Source organism: Eretmochelys imbricata, chromosome 13 (assembly GCF_965152235.1).
Source record: "Eretmochelys imbricata isolate rEreImb1 chromosome 13, rEreImb1.hap1, whole genome shotgun sequence".
NCBI lineage: Eukaryota > Metazoa > Chordata > Testudines > Cheloniidae > Eretmochelys > Eretmochelys imbricata.
The window spans coordinates 18,680,373-18,697,289 of record NC_135584.1 but is presented as its reverse complement, the minus strand read 5'-3'; the positions used below and the strand labels follow the sequence as shown (position 1 = coordinate 18,697,289).

Here is a 16,917-nt window from a genome sequence, read left to right as displayed (position 1 = left end):
ATACTTACGGCCAGAAATCTAATATAACTTTAAAGGTCCATTCTCAAGTGGACTATATGCTATCTGAACAGAGAGGGAATTTATCTTGCCTTTGATACACAGGGTATTTACCCAAATTTCACTCATTAATTTTAATGTGAGTTAGTCTTCCAACATCTATGGGAGATTATTTATACAGAACCATAAATATGCATGATACTTGATAGACAAGTAGGTGACAGGGTTCCCGTCCCAAAGAGTTTATAATCTACGGTCCAAATCCTACAAACTGTATGGACAGACTCCTGCATATGTTAGCACCTTACTAACTTCACAGAGTGAAGAGATCTTTCTCTGCAGAACAGCTTGCAGGATTAGGGCCTAACATGTAATTTTACAGACAAGGGTTAAAATTTAGGATTTTAAAATTAGGCTCTACAATCTGAAAAAAATCAATTGTGTAATTCACCTCCATGCAACTCCACCAATAATAGCAATGGCAGGAGATATAGTGTAGACTGAACACAGGTGTTTTTACCACCATGTCATTCATCCCTACCCAGGCACTTCTACAGTATTCAGAGTAAGATTAGATGACAAGGTAGTACAAACACCTCTGACCTGCCTGCATTATAACTTCCACGTTGATATCACTAAATGAAGAAATATGGATCTAAATTTTACCGGTTTAGATGAAGCTGTGGAAGGGAGGTAGAAGGAATATAATTAATAAGACCGTCCAGCTGCACAAAGGTTTTGAGATTTGGCTGTTGTGTACAGACAAACTAAGGAAAAATCCTAATAAATACATTTTCAAGATATTGTTGTGCAGCTGGAAGTCAGCAGACTAACGCATCATCCAAGATTTTGAAAACTGTGCTCATTTAAATCCATCTAGCACTGATAACAATGCTGTATACTACTACCATCATGGGTGGTACATGTGCTTTGCTTTGTTTTTCTGTAGGAAATGCTATATTTGTTTTTTTCTCTCTCTCTTTGTAATAAGGTTAATCTTTTAAAGTGCCCCCACCAAACTGGAATAAAGAGTATATAGTACATAATAATGTAAAGATAATAGTGACAGAAATAGCACTTCACATTATTATATACAATATGCTTCTTAGTCCAATTTAGTGGTGGTTTGCCAGTATGGGAATACGGTGGTGATCTGTGCTTTCAAAAAGGTAGATCCAGGTTCACATTTGGATTGGGCCATGGGAATCTTTAATAGTCTCAGTCAAATTTCCAATGGGCATTTGTCCAGATCACAAAACTACATACAATTTGGTGAAACAGGAAAAAAGAAAGGCAGTGGGGGCCACTGTAGGTCAGACCTGTCTCTTTCTGTCCACACCTGTCTCTTTCTGTCCACACTAAAATCTCAGCTTGTCTCTCTGATTAGTAGCTATCTAGACATCAGCTCAAGCTTAACGTGGCTTAAACAGAGCACTTAATTCTCACCCCGCACTACCAACCCGCTCTACTACCTTCTTTCTCCATCACTGTAGACACCACCACCATCTTGTATGTCACTCAGGCCTGTAATCTGCACATCTTATTGAACTCAGACCTCTCTCTAGGTCATCATATCCAGGCTATGTCTCAATCTTGACAATTCTTTCTGCCTAATGTCTCTAAGAAAAGGCCTTTCAAGTCCATCCAAACAGCGAAAACCTCTCATCTAGGCTCTCATCATATTGCATCTAAATTACTTAAATATCCTTTTCTCGGGCCTTGCCAAGTGCAATCTTGCCCATTCATATCCTCAAAATGTTGTTGCGAAGATCATTTTCCTAGCCCATCACTTTGACTGCATCACTCCTCTGTTTGCATCATTTCACCTGCCCCTACTTCTCTACCACATCAAACAGAAGTTATTCGTCTTCACTTTCAAGGCCCATCACTCACACCCTACCCCACCCTACCTATCATCATCTCTTTCAATACTGAAATGTCAGCTGTCTCCTCTGATTGGCCCATAATAGTAGCTTCCATTACCCACATGTTAAATGTTCAAACATGCACCTTCATGCTTTCTCCCACGCTGCTCCTCAGGACTGGGAGGAGCTTCCCATAAACATCTGCAAAGCTACCTCATTATCCTCCTTCAAATCCTTCCTTAAAACCATCTTTTTACACGATGCCTACAAAAAAACCTTGACAATGGTTAGACAACAGTTGCACTGAAGTCACTGCCTACCATGGTGACAAGTACGGTCTCTTTGTTTCATTGTACTCTCCCATCAGTCCGTCTGCATCCATCTATTGTCTTAGACTGTAAGTGGCTTGGGGCAGGGACTGGCTTTTTGTTTTGTTTGTACAACCCTTAGCACAATAGTGTTCTTGTCCAAGACTAGGGATCCTAGGTGCCATGATAATATAAATAATAATAAAGAATATAGAGGAACTGTGTATGAGTCAACTAGAAAAACAGATGTTGGAAGTCAATATAAAGATATACGAGCAAAGGCTTATTATATATGTCCCTGACTGTGGACCAACGACTGCAACAGTAAGGGTACTGTTGGTCAGTACTGGCATGTATAAAAGTTCCAATAGGTGAGATCTGCTCAGCTCTCATCTAAACATGGCTGTCTTTAGCTAATGCTATCAAGTTTTTTACATTCATGAAAACTGAAAGGTCACTAACTTCACATAAGCTCTTTGTACCCTTTTAAAAAGGTGAAAGGCCATGTCTACGCTACAAGTTTTGCCTACAAAATGCTGTCGCTCAGGAGTGTGAAAAAACCATCCTCCTGAGCAACATAATTTACGCCGGCATAAGTGTTACTGTGCACAGTGCTTCTCCTGCCAACATAGCTACTGCTGCTTGTTGGGGGTGGATTAATTATGTCGACGGGAGAGCTCTCTCCTGTCGGCATAGAGTGGCTACACGAGAGATCTTACAGTGGCACAGATGCATTGGTATAGCTGTGCCACTGTAAGCTCTCCAGTGTAGACGCAGCCTGAAAGTTTTCATGCATCAATAAAACCAAGAAAAATATTCTTCCTAAATGTTTCCAAGTAGAACAAAATATCTTGACTTGACATGTCTCTTTTGTGTACTATAAAGGTGATGTCTGATGACAGTTTCTCTCTTAAGATCTGAAGATCAATAGAACATTCTGAATGCTGAAATGAATTCACTACTTGATAGAATCGTTTTGCATTTTTGTTAGATATATTTATACTTCTATTTTACTCTAACTGAAAACAAACTTTAACTGATACCTGCTGCATCATACATGGACTGGTGGCAGAAATGAAATTATGTATGGTCGAGCCCTAGAGAATAGAATGTATTTTTTTTCCCCACAATGTACACTAACAATTCATCCCTCTCAATAAGAAGTACCCAAAATACTAAAATTTAAATAAAAACTCACAAGATCCTGAGCAATGAAGAAAACACTGACTTGCTGCTGAACAAAATTCAAAGTATGAGGAAAACAGAAACGAAGTATAAATGTATTAATATAACTATGAAAGACATTTAAAGATTCACAATAATGAAATTACTTCAGAGATGTCTTGCATTATTTGGCTTGTTGCAGGACATTACAGCTCACATAGACCAATCACTCTGCTGGCTGGGGTGTATGTGAATATTTACAGCTAGTTTAGGGTAACTTTTCCCAGAATTTATGCATCTTTTAAGCTTTCTCTCTTCCACTGCAACAAGCAATATTCTGAACGTGCTTTAAGCATCATAACCTTCCAATCTCAGTAATCTCACCATCAGCTTTTCCTCAGAAAAGGATTTCAAGTGCAATAATTCAATGACTGCAAGCTCCTAGTGACAAGTATCCTACTGTTTCCCATAGCAAAAAAGGGAGGAAAAGAAAAATCTTTGCATCAGTATAAATGCAAACAAAGAGCAAGTTCTGTAGGAACACACAGTAACTAGGAGATGAGACTAGACCATCATATAGACACATCACATTTTGAAAAGACCTCATTTCTACAGTACTGATTGCTTTTGTTATTTCATTTTTGTTCCAATCAGATGCATTACTATTATGTATAACTAAGAATATGATAGTTTGGGGTTACGTATCAGAAATGATAGTGGCATATACTCCATTAAGTAGATAGCTGAGTACAATATTTATCTTAGTCATTCTGCAACTAACTCCTATTTCCTTGACAAAACAAACAGAACATATTATAAAAAACTAGTAACTGAAATATACGCTTAGTCAATTAACAATAAAATTGGCAAAAACATGTATTACTCATTTAAGACCTGCCATACCTGTATTGACAGGGTTGCTATAAAAATGAAATTCAGTCACCAAAAATGTTAAAAGAAAACCAAACTCATTTCACACAAACTATTTTTAAACGTGTGATTACGGGGGGGTTTGGGGCTCAGGTTCTCTTTCTTGGGGAGAAGCTGGAGGAGAGGAGGAAAAAAGGGAAGGTTACAAATACGACTTATTTCTACCTAACAGAAAAATGCATTATTAAGTTAACTGAATAATGCTTTCCTTTATTAATATAAAAGAGTTATTCACTTATGCAATTCAAATTGTTAATTTCATACAATTAAAAAAAACTGTTCTACAAAGGAAGATCTTCCTTTTATTAGTAATATTTATCTCAAAATGTACATATGTAAAAATATCTACATCTGGGCTTAACCTATGGTAACTACAGAGAATAATTAAAAAGTTGCAGATGAACTACTGCACCTTGACATTTAACCAAGAAAATCTGATGGATATGGAAAACCACCTAGAACAGCCCATGCCAACATGCACAATATTCTCAGTATACGTATGGGAATTATTTTAAGCCCAAGAACCATACATTTATGGAAGTCTTTTTTCCCCTTTAATTAAAACAAATACTGCTTTAAGACCAGAAGGACTAAAATTAAATTTTATCCTAAAGATAATTCCTGTTTCCTCTAGATAACACTTGTTTGTAGCAAATATAAATCATGATTTCAAAAAAACTGCATTCAATAAAAATTGGAAAAAAATATTAGCATGCCATTGCTGAATAAATAGCAGCTTTGTATAAGCACTCACCTATAACAGTCTCTTACTCATCGGTAGCTATGCTATTTATGCAGGATTCTTAAAATGGCGTCTGGCAGCACTGCACTGCCTCATTCCTGTACTGTAGCTAAAATGGTAGCAGTTTATTCAATAACTATATCTCTTGTTTAAACAGCAGTGCTATTTTCGAAGCAATCATCTAAATATCAGAAATGGTAAAGGATGACAAAGGGACACCTGACATCCAAATGTTTAACTAGCAATGCACAAGATTGGGAGTTTTGTGAAGTCACAGGTTACTAAGGAAATTGTTCAATTTCAGATTCAGTCTTCAGTGTGAATCTCACAGATTTGATGTTTTATTATGCTGAGTCCCCTGCAAAATGCCCAATTACTTGTATTAAGTAATTGAAATAATGTAAATAGTGCTTGTTCAACTGTATAGATAGGGCAACAATTAGGCTAGGTACCTATGCCAAAATGCAATACTCGATTTTTATTTTATTTCACACATTTAGGATATTCTAAAAAAATCTGTCCTATACAATATACATTTAAAATAGCTTAGCACAAAGGAAAAAAAAACAAGTAAAAAAGATGTGGTATCGTTCAAATCTCTCTCAAAATGGGAGATAAACAGCTGAGGCCCAATCAATATAAATAGGATATTTATAGGCTTAGACCTCCAAAACATACAGGCACAGTTTGGTAATGTTTGTAAATAAAGATCAGTGCTATCTATATTAATGCTGCTAGTATAATGCTTATCACACACTTTTAATCTCACTGTGAGACACACAGATACTATGACAATTGGCAATAGTTATAAGACTGACAACTTCAGTCTGTGGCAAAGTATATGAAACTCAGCTCTATGCACTACACTTCCAAACTGGATATGAAAGTGGACACATAATTTCTATTAACAATAGAAATATTTTCTAAATCCAGTTTGAGAGATCAGGCTAATGGCTTCGTTCAGTGGTGCACAAACTTTTCTTATCACAGCCCCCTTACCAGTAATGGACTCTGTCTGCATCCCACGTCCATTACTGCACAGCCAAGGTGTCCTTGGCAGAGAAGCTTGGGCTGAAGGAGGAGCGGGGGGCAGAACTGGGATAAGGGTGGAATTGGGGCTAGAGGCGGAGCTGGCCTTGGGGTTGAGGAAATCAGGGCAGATCTGGGGGAAGAGTGGAGTTCCAGTTAGGGCCGGAGCTGGTCTGGGGGCAGAGCAGGGCTGGGTGGCGCTCCCTCCCTGCCCTCCCCAGGGGACTGGCCAAGGCCCCACGCCCCCCATAAAACATTCCTTCACATCCCCCTGGGGGGCATGCCTAATGGATCACTGGAGATCACTGGCCTAATGGATAACACTATGCACTGCTACATGAGTGCCCATGTTTGGGTGCAACTTCAGAAACCTCAAGGTGCCATCTGGGGCTCCAAAGTGATACAAAGCGTTCCCTGTGGAAAAAGAAACAGGATGCAGTCTTTACTGAGACTTATCACCCCCTTGTTGATGATTCTGGATGGCACCAGTCTTAAGGTGCCTTGCTCTATCACGTCCCACCTGTTGGATGAACATGGCTACTAAAGCCTGATCTAAACTACAGGGTTAGATCAATGTAAGCTGCCATGTGTCGACCTAGCTGTGGAAGTGTCTTCACTTACATTTGGCTCCTGCTGATGTAAGTGTCTCTCTACCCCCATTTAATAACACCACTTCCCTGAGCCGTGTACAGTCATGCTCGATGTAATTAGGTTGACGCAGTGTCAGTGTAGAGACTGCGTTGCTTATATCAACTATTACTGGCTTTCAGGAGCCACCCAGTTGTATTGCCTCAACTGACAATACAATTGATACAAGCGCTTCTGGTGAGGATGCACATCGCTGACACAAGGAGTCAAGTGTGTACGCATACAAGCAATTTAATAAATGTGGCGGCTGTATGCCGACATAATTCAGTTTGGTTGACATAATTTTGTAGTGTAAACATGGTCCAAGGTTTAAGAAAAATGAAAGAAAGCAAGAAAGAAGTGGGATTATTCACTGGCAAGCAGCCCAGAGAGAAAAGGTAAATGAAGCCAGTGGACACTAACATGGAGGAGCTAATTTTACATACTAATTTTTGTACTGTGAAGGTGAAAGTCCCTTTAGCATATGCTTCTTCCAAGGTCAATGAAGTGAGGGGGAAGCCTATTTTTACTCAGACGCCTGAAGGAGAGAGGAAAAGAAATCAGATTTGAAGTTATTTGTACTTTGCATCATTTCCTTATGGGTATACTACATATTGTCACCGGTTTCAAAAAGTCACTAATTTTTCCCTAGCACTACTTAACTCCCAGCTAAAATAGTTTGCCTACGAAGTATGAAAGGGACATGTGGCTTTTAAAAAGCTATTGTTTTCATCCTTATTTATAATCCAGATCACTCTTCTGTTTCTCCCCATTACATTCTTTGTATAGCTAATTACAAAAGTAACTGGATGTTGCCACTAAATAATAATGGCTAATCATATTCACCCTGGACAAGTAAAATAACTCTTTAGTTGCTAAAAAATTTAAAGAGCAATTATACGATTAAATCCTAGTTACACCAGAACAATGGCCACCTTCTACAAATGGTATATACCTCAACTACATTGCTTCATGCATGTTCAGTGTAATTGTGAAATGAACAAGAATCAGCCCTGTAAAATCTTTGGCTACAAGGAATACATGCTTTTTTCCCTGTCTCCGTCACTTAAACAAAACCCCACACCCCATCTGGCCTGAACATTAGAAAAACAGCACACAGTGTTTCCTATTATGCAGTCTATAACAGTGAGTGATCGCATCATACCTTGACAAAGCACCAAAAATACATGAAATTCTTCAGCTTAGCTGAATTTGCTCTACTTAGATGGAACAAAGATGGTAGAAATTTCCAGAAGGCCTTTCTCAGTCTTGCCACTGCAATTGTCAATCTTTAACCTACACTCTGTTTCTATTGGCTCAAGGACTCCATGGAGCAGCGTGATTGGGCTGATCTGTAAAACAACACTGCTGTCTCTACCTTGCCTCAGACATCTTGCTGCAATGCAGACATTTATTTTTTGTGAACTATAAAAGAATTATATTTGAGTGATTAAAAATAGCGAACTTAGATTCACAATGCTATGTTTCATTACATGCACAAGGGCAGCTTATACAAATATACTTCACTGTCAACAATGTGTCAGGAGGTGCAGATTTGAAACAGATCCTTGTTTAACAAAACCTGTGGGAGCCATTTTAATGCAAGCTTTTTGATTGCAGCTCACTTATTCCTGCTTCCTCATATTAAATATAATATTATGCAATGTTTAAGACTCCAGACCAAATTGCTAATGTGTATATACTGTTATTAGGAAAACTATGCCCAAATGCAATTTCTCGTTTTAGCAATCACAGAATAAAAACAGCATAAACTCATTATTTCTTAGGTGCATTATCACCTTTGCGTATGCTGAAAAATATATTGTCATTTGTAAGTACTATAAAAACATGAAGCAACAGTACACTTCAGCAATGGTTTAGATTGTGATCTGCATTAAGCATTTTTTACCATATAATAATCTTATGGGTTTTTCCATTTTCAAGAAAGATATTAATCTTGGCAAAGAAGAAACCAGAGTTAAATGGCTATGTTACAGTATGTTATCAATCTATGGGACCCTTCTATAAAAGTTACAATGACTAAGTATAATCATTTCTAGATCCACATTAGATTTGTGTCCATTCTTAACACTGTATGGTCTGGACTACTATAAAACTGCAAAAATTAGATCAAAAGCACCAAATAAGATGTTTCTGATAATTACATTGCTATGAGAAAATGTGCAGTGAAAAGCAACTTAAGATATCCATACAAGTGTTACATCTCAACTATGAAACAAAGGCACGAGGTGTTCAAAATTAGTAATAAATCAAACAAAATCTGATTTTAGGTGATATTTCATGTAATCTCAAAAACACAGACTTAAGAAGAAATATCCCTTTAACTGTGTAAAGTACTGAGTAAAGTACTGCTGAGTACTAGCACTTTCATTACACTTCAAAAGCCTGAGGAACAACCAAACGGAGCTCTAGCCTCCAAACATGTTAATTAAGGATCTAGGAACAAAGCGTAAGTAAAAAAATTTTCACTGGCCACAGGTAAACAGGAAGCTTAAGCTTCAAGTTTAGCAGCATATTATCAGAAAAACAGTACATTCAAAAGGGAACACAGCTTACTTGAACAAGTCATTTAAAATAGATACTGATCAAAGCTCCAATTTTTTTACATGACTAGCCACTGACAGTACTTCATCTGCTGGACTAGTGGCCCCCTGTTAAAACCAAAAATTGTTAAACTATTAAAAATGTTCAGAGAGCAGCACACTGCTTACTTACCAACTGTTCAAGCAACCATCTCATTTTTCCACAGTTAAGAAGATACAACAGGCTGGCAGATTTGGGAATTGATCAAAAGGGAAATTTTTGAAACAATTACGTAGCAATAAACCAAAATCAAAATAAAGACCCCCTCTCCCCAAAAAAAGACTATAACCAAAAATGAACAACATGTAATACTGTTAAGAACCAGACATGATTTTATATCTCCTGGACTCCACAACACAGAACTGAGGCTGCTACAGAGTAAAACAAAAAGGCACAGATAAAAGGTACATAAATTTATTTTAACTATGCAAGAGAAGGAAGCTAAGAGTCGAAAAATATTTTTTCTTTGAAGAATTAGGAATTTAAACAGATGTACTGCTGCATTTTATTGACCAAAAAACTAAATCTAAAACCTGCAGTTTGAGAAACTTCTTTTAAAGGAACAAAATGTTAACCATACATTGTCCTTCAGAAAGAGAAACACATTGTATTAACTACTCCTGTAAGAAAAAAGTTCAATATCCATTTCAAGTAAAGATAAGCTGCATAAAAAACATGATGCAACAGCACAATACCACCTAGGCCCAATATCTACAATCTGCCATTAGCACTTTTTGCTGATGTCCAGGTTTTTTAAAATCCCATATTTTCTCAGAGATAACTTAGCTTCGCTATTCCATTCACTGTTTAGAAAGGTAAACTTGCCTGTTCTGCTGTCTGCCATTATCCCTGCTTGACTCCCTGTAGGGCAGTTAAATGCATCTGCTCCCTAGCTTCCATTTTCTCTTCAGCAGGCATGTGACACAACAGACAATAGTGCTGGCAAACTGCTCAGAGACAGAAAGCTTCTTTGGAATACCAGGATCTTGATAAAGTCTAAAAACACCATCCTCCTGTGAAGAAGTAGGTATGCCAAGGTTTTGCCAGTCTGCAAAATAAAGCTATGGCTAATGGCTACTAACCATGTGACCCAAGAAAGCAAATTTAAACAGTTTCAACTTAATAAAGTGCAGTGGTGTCTGTTTTGCGCAACAAATCACAGAGAATCACACTGTTAACCCACAACTCATAGGTCTTAGAGAAAAAAAAATGTAAAAAGTAAAGCTTACCTCTGTGGATGCATTGTTAACACAGTGTTATGTCAATACTTATAAAACATGGAGGACAGGCTCTCAGTATTCAGACAGAAAGGGCTTGGCACTTCAGCTTGATGATCTGTCTTCCTAATAAAAGCTAATCCTGGATTGGCTACTTTGGTAAATCTGAATGTAAAGCTTCAGGGGATTGGCTGAAACACTTCCTGAGCGATTATCTTTGTGCAGCTCTGGCAAGCAGGAGCCATCCTGTGCATAGAGAAGACAGGCTAAGCTAGGCCTATTTCAGCAAAGAAACTTAAAAAGAGGTCCTATACATGAACCCTGGTACAAAACAGTCAGATTTTCAAACAGAGGAAAGTGATCACTAACTGCTTGCTCAAATAAAGCAGTGTGCCTCAACTAGCAATGCTGACTGCACTCAGATATTTTAAACCTGCAGAAGGGAAGGTTCATCCAGGTCACAAAAGCTATTCTTTCTAAGAGAAAAGCTAAATTCACTTTGCTGCCGTTCTGAAGTGTTGCCCACCTAGTGAAAGGCATGATTAGAAAAGGGAGGAGCGCATCTAGAAACAGAACATGCATGGGAGGGAACAAAATTAAACAAATACTGAAGGATCAGGAGGAATCATTTATTACATTTTAAAAACCCAAACACCCACCCACTAGTCAGATACACAGAGCACAATTCCATTAAATACTTAGTGTAAACAGTATAGTTAATGTTTGATTTCTACAAAAATTATTGTATAATGTATTTCAGATTATAGAGTAGGGAGCTCATTACACACACATCTACCTTTCTCCTAATTTAAAAACAAAATGCTGCAGAAAATAATACAAATTGTCAATATCACACCAGATACTATGTTCTCCAATTCCCCCTCCCCCACCCCTCAGGCCTTCCAAATCTGTCAGTTAAACAAAAATCTGACTTCCGTATTAGTCGGCTGCAGCTGCCGCTTCCTGTCTATTAACCCTGTCAGATTCAGTACTTTTTAAGATGTAGGTCTGAAGAAGACATGGGTTTCAGCATGTGGAAAAATACCAGTCTGCTTTCAGATGGAAGCATGAACATCAGCACAGCTCTCTAGATTTTACAGCTTTTTACTTCGGTTTTTACCCTAGATTAAGACTTTGCAGAATGAAGGAATTTGAAAAAAATAGAATATGATTTGAGTTAAAATGCAATCCATTTAAACAATCAGTTTGATTTAGAGCCATTTCTCAATCACTTTACTAAAATAAAATGAGCGTTCATCCTCTTCCAAATATCCTGTGATTCAATTCTCTTTCTTACTGCAGAATGTAGAGGAGTAGCAGATTTCTCACTATGCCAAGAGAGGGAAAGGCACAATCAGATGGAGATGTTAAGGGCCAAACTTTCACAAAGGCCTCGGCCTAGTCTTTACATTTGTACTCAAAATATTGCACCTGAAAAACTGGGAAGCAAAAAAATTCTATAGGCACCTGCAAATTACAGTGCTCATGGACGTTATAGACAAAAAGAGACTGATTATGAAAATGTGACCTTTTATTAAACAAACTTTTTTTGCATAAACAAAGAGGGAGGAGGGAAGGGACAGGACAGATTTAAGATTTAAACATTAAATAGAAAATGAACTAAAATAACCAAAGCAAAGCTAAACATTCTTACAATACTGAATTGGGATTTGATGCAGAACACAGGATTGTACAAAAGCAGGCAGTAAAAAGCCTCTCCCTGAAATTAGGAGGAAGTCTAGTTGCCAGTGAAGCCCGCACAAGACTTCCTACTTTGCCCTTAAGAGTTATTGATTCCTAAAACAACCTCTACAAATAAAGCTAATAAACCCCACCACACCACCTGAAAGGACAGAATCAGTTTACCACACGAGTATAAATGCTTTTCCATTGTGAATCTGCTGACTCACATATGTGCAATTCAATACAAAAAATAATCCTAGGCTGTAGTGTTGCATGCTGAATTAAAGTAGTTTCTGAGACAACAAGCACCTTTTAAGAGGAAATCCCAACCCACCATGTCACAAAACAGCGTATATTTTTCAGTGCACTTGCATTTTAGGCTGTACCAGCAGACTGAAAGCCCCAAGTGCAATGCTCACTTATTTCCTAACCAATTATGGAGTCTCTGCTGGAAGCGTTTTCCCTTTTAACCCTGGCAATATTTTTCAGGGCAGAGATCAGGAAGGCTCACGGATTACACGGGCAGTTTAGTTCTGTTTTAGGAATGTAGCAGAAACAGAATGCCTCTATTAAGGGAAACGTACAGCCCACTACAGCAGCAACAAAACATTGGAAATGCATGACATTCAAGTGAGCATTTGCAGCAGTATTCTATTAATAGCTCAAGCCCTTCAAAGCAGGTTTCTTTCTCACTGTGTGCCTAAAACACTGTGCAGCAAAGGATTATTTCCTCTGATGCATAAATATGCAGGTGTTGGTTTTTTCCATGCAGTAGCTATAAGAGAAAGGGAATTATCAATTACTAAAATGTATTCTCATTAGACAGACAACAAACTGTGTGGCTCTGATATCATTCACATTACAAACAAAAAACTTAACTCCCTATGAAGTGCAGTGAACGAATAAAACTGACCATAGTATTTGTCAATGCTCTCTGCTAAGCAAGACGTGGCTCTGTGAAAGCAATGGTGCTGATGGTGGCTGGGCCTGGGCACATCGCCAAGATGACACACTCGTCCTTAGGGAGAAGATCGGCCACACAGGAGACAGTAACTTATTGGCTGATGCACAGAGTGGCAACAGCAACAGCCTTAGAGGAGGCCTAAAGTTCTACCCTTTTTATTCAAGGCCTGACTAGAAAGACTGGTCTATTTGTCTTTGGTCATAAGCCACCAAACAAGAACAAAACCCAGAAAGGGTGTACTGCTCAGAATTGGGGTTTGTCCATTATTTTAAAAATATGAAATCAGGAAGGAGAATGCTTCTCTGTTTTTTTGGCCCTGTTAGACACATTTTACTACAGTAGATGGAAGCTCAAATTAAGGAGTTACAGGAACCAGGGGTGCAATCAGTAAATGATGTCTGTTATCCTGTAACAAAAGACAATTCCTACTGCTGCTTGACCAATTCTCTTTCATGGGAGTTGTGAATGTTTTGGGTGGGGAAGAGCAAAGAAAAAAAAGAAGAGGGGAAGAAATGAAAGAGCTTTGTTAAGGTGAGAGAGAGAGAGAGAGAGCGATTTCAGAGATAAAATTAGCTAGTACAAAGGTGCACAACGTTATTACACAGGAGGGCCTCAGAAACCTAAGCACACCCTTGTGTGGGCTAAACAGATTCTACGTTTTTAAATAAGATTTAAAGTCACCCTGTATTGATTTATATTTTAAGTTCAGCTTGTTTTGTATCAGAGTAACAGCCGTGTTAGTCTGTATTCGCAAAAAGAAAAGGAGTACTTGTGGCACCTTAGAGACTAACCAATTTATTTGCGCATAAGCTTTTGTGAAGTGAGCTGTAGCTCACGAAAGCTTATGCTCAAATAAATTGGTTAGTCTCTAAGGTGCCACAAGTACTCCTTTTCTTCTTGTTTCGTATGTATTTAGAAAGGTTGTTTCTATGTATAGTATTGTTTATTTAAAAACAAAGAAATCAGTGCATAAAACATGTATCAGAATTAAAGAACACGGGGGGAAAAACAGGAAAACACACATAACCTTCTCCCTAATCACAAATAAAGAGTTTATTTTCTGAGTTAGAAGTCTGAGGTTGTTTCTCAGAAACCAGTTTGCTGAAGTTTGTCTCAGAGCGAGAGACACATGACAACAAAATGATAATGAATCAGCCATTAGTATAGTGTGTTGAAGCAGGCCGTGGGCCTTATGAAATTCACTGATGGGCCGTGTACAACCCGCAAGCCATATGTTGGGCCTCCAGACAGCAAATGTGAAAAATCGGGACGGGGTGGGGGGTAATAGACACCTATATAAGACAAAGCACCAAATATGGGGACTGTCCCCATAAAATTAGGACATCTGGTCACCCTAGGCACCCCTGAGCTAGCATTTGGCCAGTACAATGCTTTGAAGAGGTAAGATATTACGAGACAATGGGGAAGTGGGTGGGGGTGGGGTTGGGGGGAAAGGATGAGAGCAGGAAGAGAAAGAAAAACAAGTGAAAGAGATATATCGGAAGGACAGAACAGGTCAGGTGCGGGGGGAGTGGCACGATATGTGAAAGAAAATGTAGGATCAAATGAAATAAAAAATCTTTAATGAATCCACATGTTCCATAGAATCTCTATGGATAGTAATTCCATGCTCTAATAAGAATATAACAGTAGGGATCTGTTATCGACCACCTGATCAGGACAGTGATAGTGACGATGAAATGCTAAGGGAGATTAGAGAGGCTATCAAAATAAAAAACTCAATAATAGTGGGGGATTACAATTATCCCCATACTGACTGGGTACATTTCACCTCAGGATGAAATGCAGAGACAAAATTTCTCGATACTTTAAATGACTGCTTCTTGGAGCAGCTGGTACAGGAACCCACAAGGGAAGAGGCAATTCTTGATCTAGTCCTGAGTGCAGCGCAGGATCTGGTCCAAGAAGAAACTATAACAGGACCGCTTGGAAATAGTGACCATAATATAATAACATTTAACATTCCTGTAGTGGGAAGAACACCTCAACAGCCCAACACTGTGGCATTTAATTTCAGAAAGGGGAACTATGCAAAAATGAGGAGGTTAGTTAAACAGAAATTAAAAAGGTACAGTGACTAGAGTGAAATCCCTGCAAGCTGCATGGACACTTTTCAAAGACACCATAACAGAGGCTCAACTTAAATGTATACCCCAAATTAAAAAACACAGTAAAAGAACTAAAAAAGAGCCACCGTGGCTTAACAACCATGTAAAAGAAGCAGTGAGAGATAAAAAGGCATCTTTTAAAAAGTGGAAGTCACATCCTAGTGAGGTAAATAGAAAGGAGCATAAACACTGCCAAATTAAATGTAAAAATGTAATAAGAAAAGCCAAAAAGGAGTTTGAAGAACAGCTAGCCAAAAACTCAAAAGGTAATAACAAAATGTTTTTTAAGTACATCAGAAGCAGGAAGCCTGCTAAACAACCAGTGGGGCCCCTGGACGATCGAGATACAAAAAGAGCACTTAAAGATGATAAAGTCATTGCGGAGAAACTAAATGAATTCTTTGCTTCAGTCTTCACGGCTGAAGATGTTAGGGAGATTCCTAAACCTGAGCCGTCTTTTGTAGGTGACAAATCTGAGGAACTGTCACAGATTGAAGTGTCGCTAGAGGAGGTTTTGGAATTAATTGAGAAACTTAACAGTAACAAGTCACCGGGACCAGATGGCATTCACCCAAGAGTTCTGAAAGAACTCAAATGTGAAATTGCAGAACTATTAACTATGATTTGTAACCTGTCCTTTAAATCCTTTACTGTACCCAATGACTGGAAGATAGTTAATGTAATGCCAATATTTAAGAAGGGCTCTAGAGGTGATCCTGGAATTATAGACCGGTAAGTCTAACGTCAGTACTGGGCAAATTAGCTGAAAACAACAGTAAAGAATAAAATTGTCAGACACATAGAAAAACATAAATTGTTGCGCAAAAGTCAACATGGTTTCTGTAAAGGGAGATTGTGTCTTACTAATCTATTAGAGTTCTTTGAGGGGGTCAACAAACACGTGCACAAGGGGGATGCAGTGGACATAGTGTACTTAGATTTCCAGAAAGCCTCACCAAAGGCTCTTACATAAATTAAGTTGTCATGGGATAAGAGGGAAGATCCTTTCATGGATTGACAACTGGTTAAAATACAGGGAACAAAGGGTAGGAATAAATGGTAAATTTTCAGAATGGAGAGGGGTAACCAGTGGTATGCCCCAAGGATCAGTCGTAGGACCGATCCTATTCAACTTATTCATAAATGATTGGGAGAAAGGATTAAACAGTGAGGTGGCAGATGATACTAAACTGCTCAAGATAGTTAAGACGAAAGCAGATTGTGAAGAACTTCAAAAAGATCTCAGAAAACTAAGTGATTGGGCAACAAAATGGCAAATGAAATTTAATGTGGATAAATGTAAAGTAATGTACATTGGAAAAAATAACCCCAACTACACCTACAATATGATGGGGGCTAATTTAGCTACAACTAATCAGGAGAAAGATCTTGGAGCCATCGTGGACAGTTCTCTGAAGACGTCCACACAGTGTGCAGCGGCAGTCAAAAAAGCAAACGGGATGTTAGGAATCATTAAAAAGGGGATAGAGAATAAGACGGAGAATATCTTATTGCCCTTTTATAAATCCATGGTATGCCCACATCTTGAATACTGCATACAGATGTGGTCCCCTCATCTCAAAAAAGATACACTGGCATTAGAAAAGGTTCAGAAAAGGACAACTAAAATGACTAGGGGTTTGGAATGGGTCCCATAT

The 16,917-nt window shown here is 38.3% G+C and overlaps 1 protein-coding gene across 9 annotated transcripts in view; it reads right to left on the bottom strand.

The window, feature by feature from the left end:
* The window catches only part of ZMYND8 (zinc finger MYND-type containing 8), a 125,650-nt gene that overhangs the window by 88,929 nt on the left and 19,804 nt on the right, over window positions 1–16,917 (bottom strand). The window contains exons 1-2 of one of the 9 annotated variants that reach the window (XM_077831665.1): window positions 10,496–10,697; window positions 10,092–10,314 (exon numbers count right to left, since the gene is read on the bottom strand). The exons of 3 other annotated variants lie outside the window; for them this stretch is intronic. Coding sequence is in view for 2 of the 6 variants with exons in the window: in XM_077831663.1 (XP_077687789.1) it covers window positions 7,109–7,146 (38 nt within the window). In the remaining 4 variants the exon portion in view is untranslated. Of the gene's footprint in view, window positions 1–7,108; window positions 7,241–7,827; window positions 7,876–9,398; window positions 9,450–10,091; window positions 10,315–10,495; window positions 10,698–16,917 lie in introns of those variants that run through there. 5 more of the 9 variants (XM_077831666.1, XM_077831664.1, XM_077831667.1 and 2 more) reach the window with 5 other exon arrangements.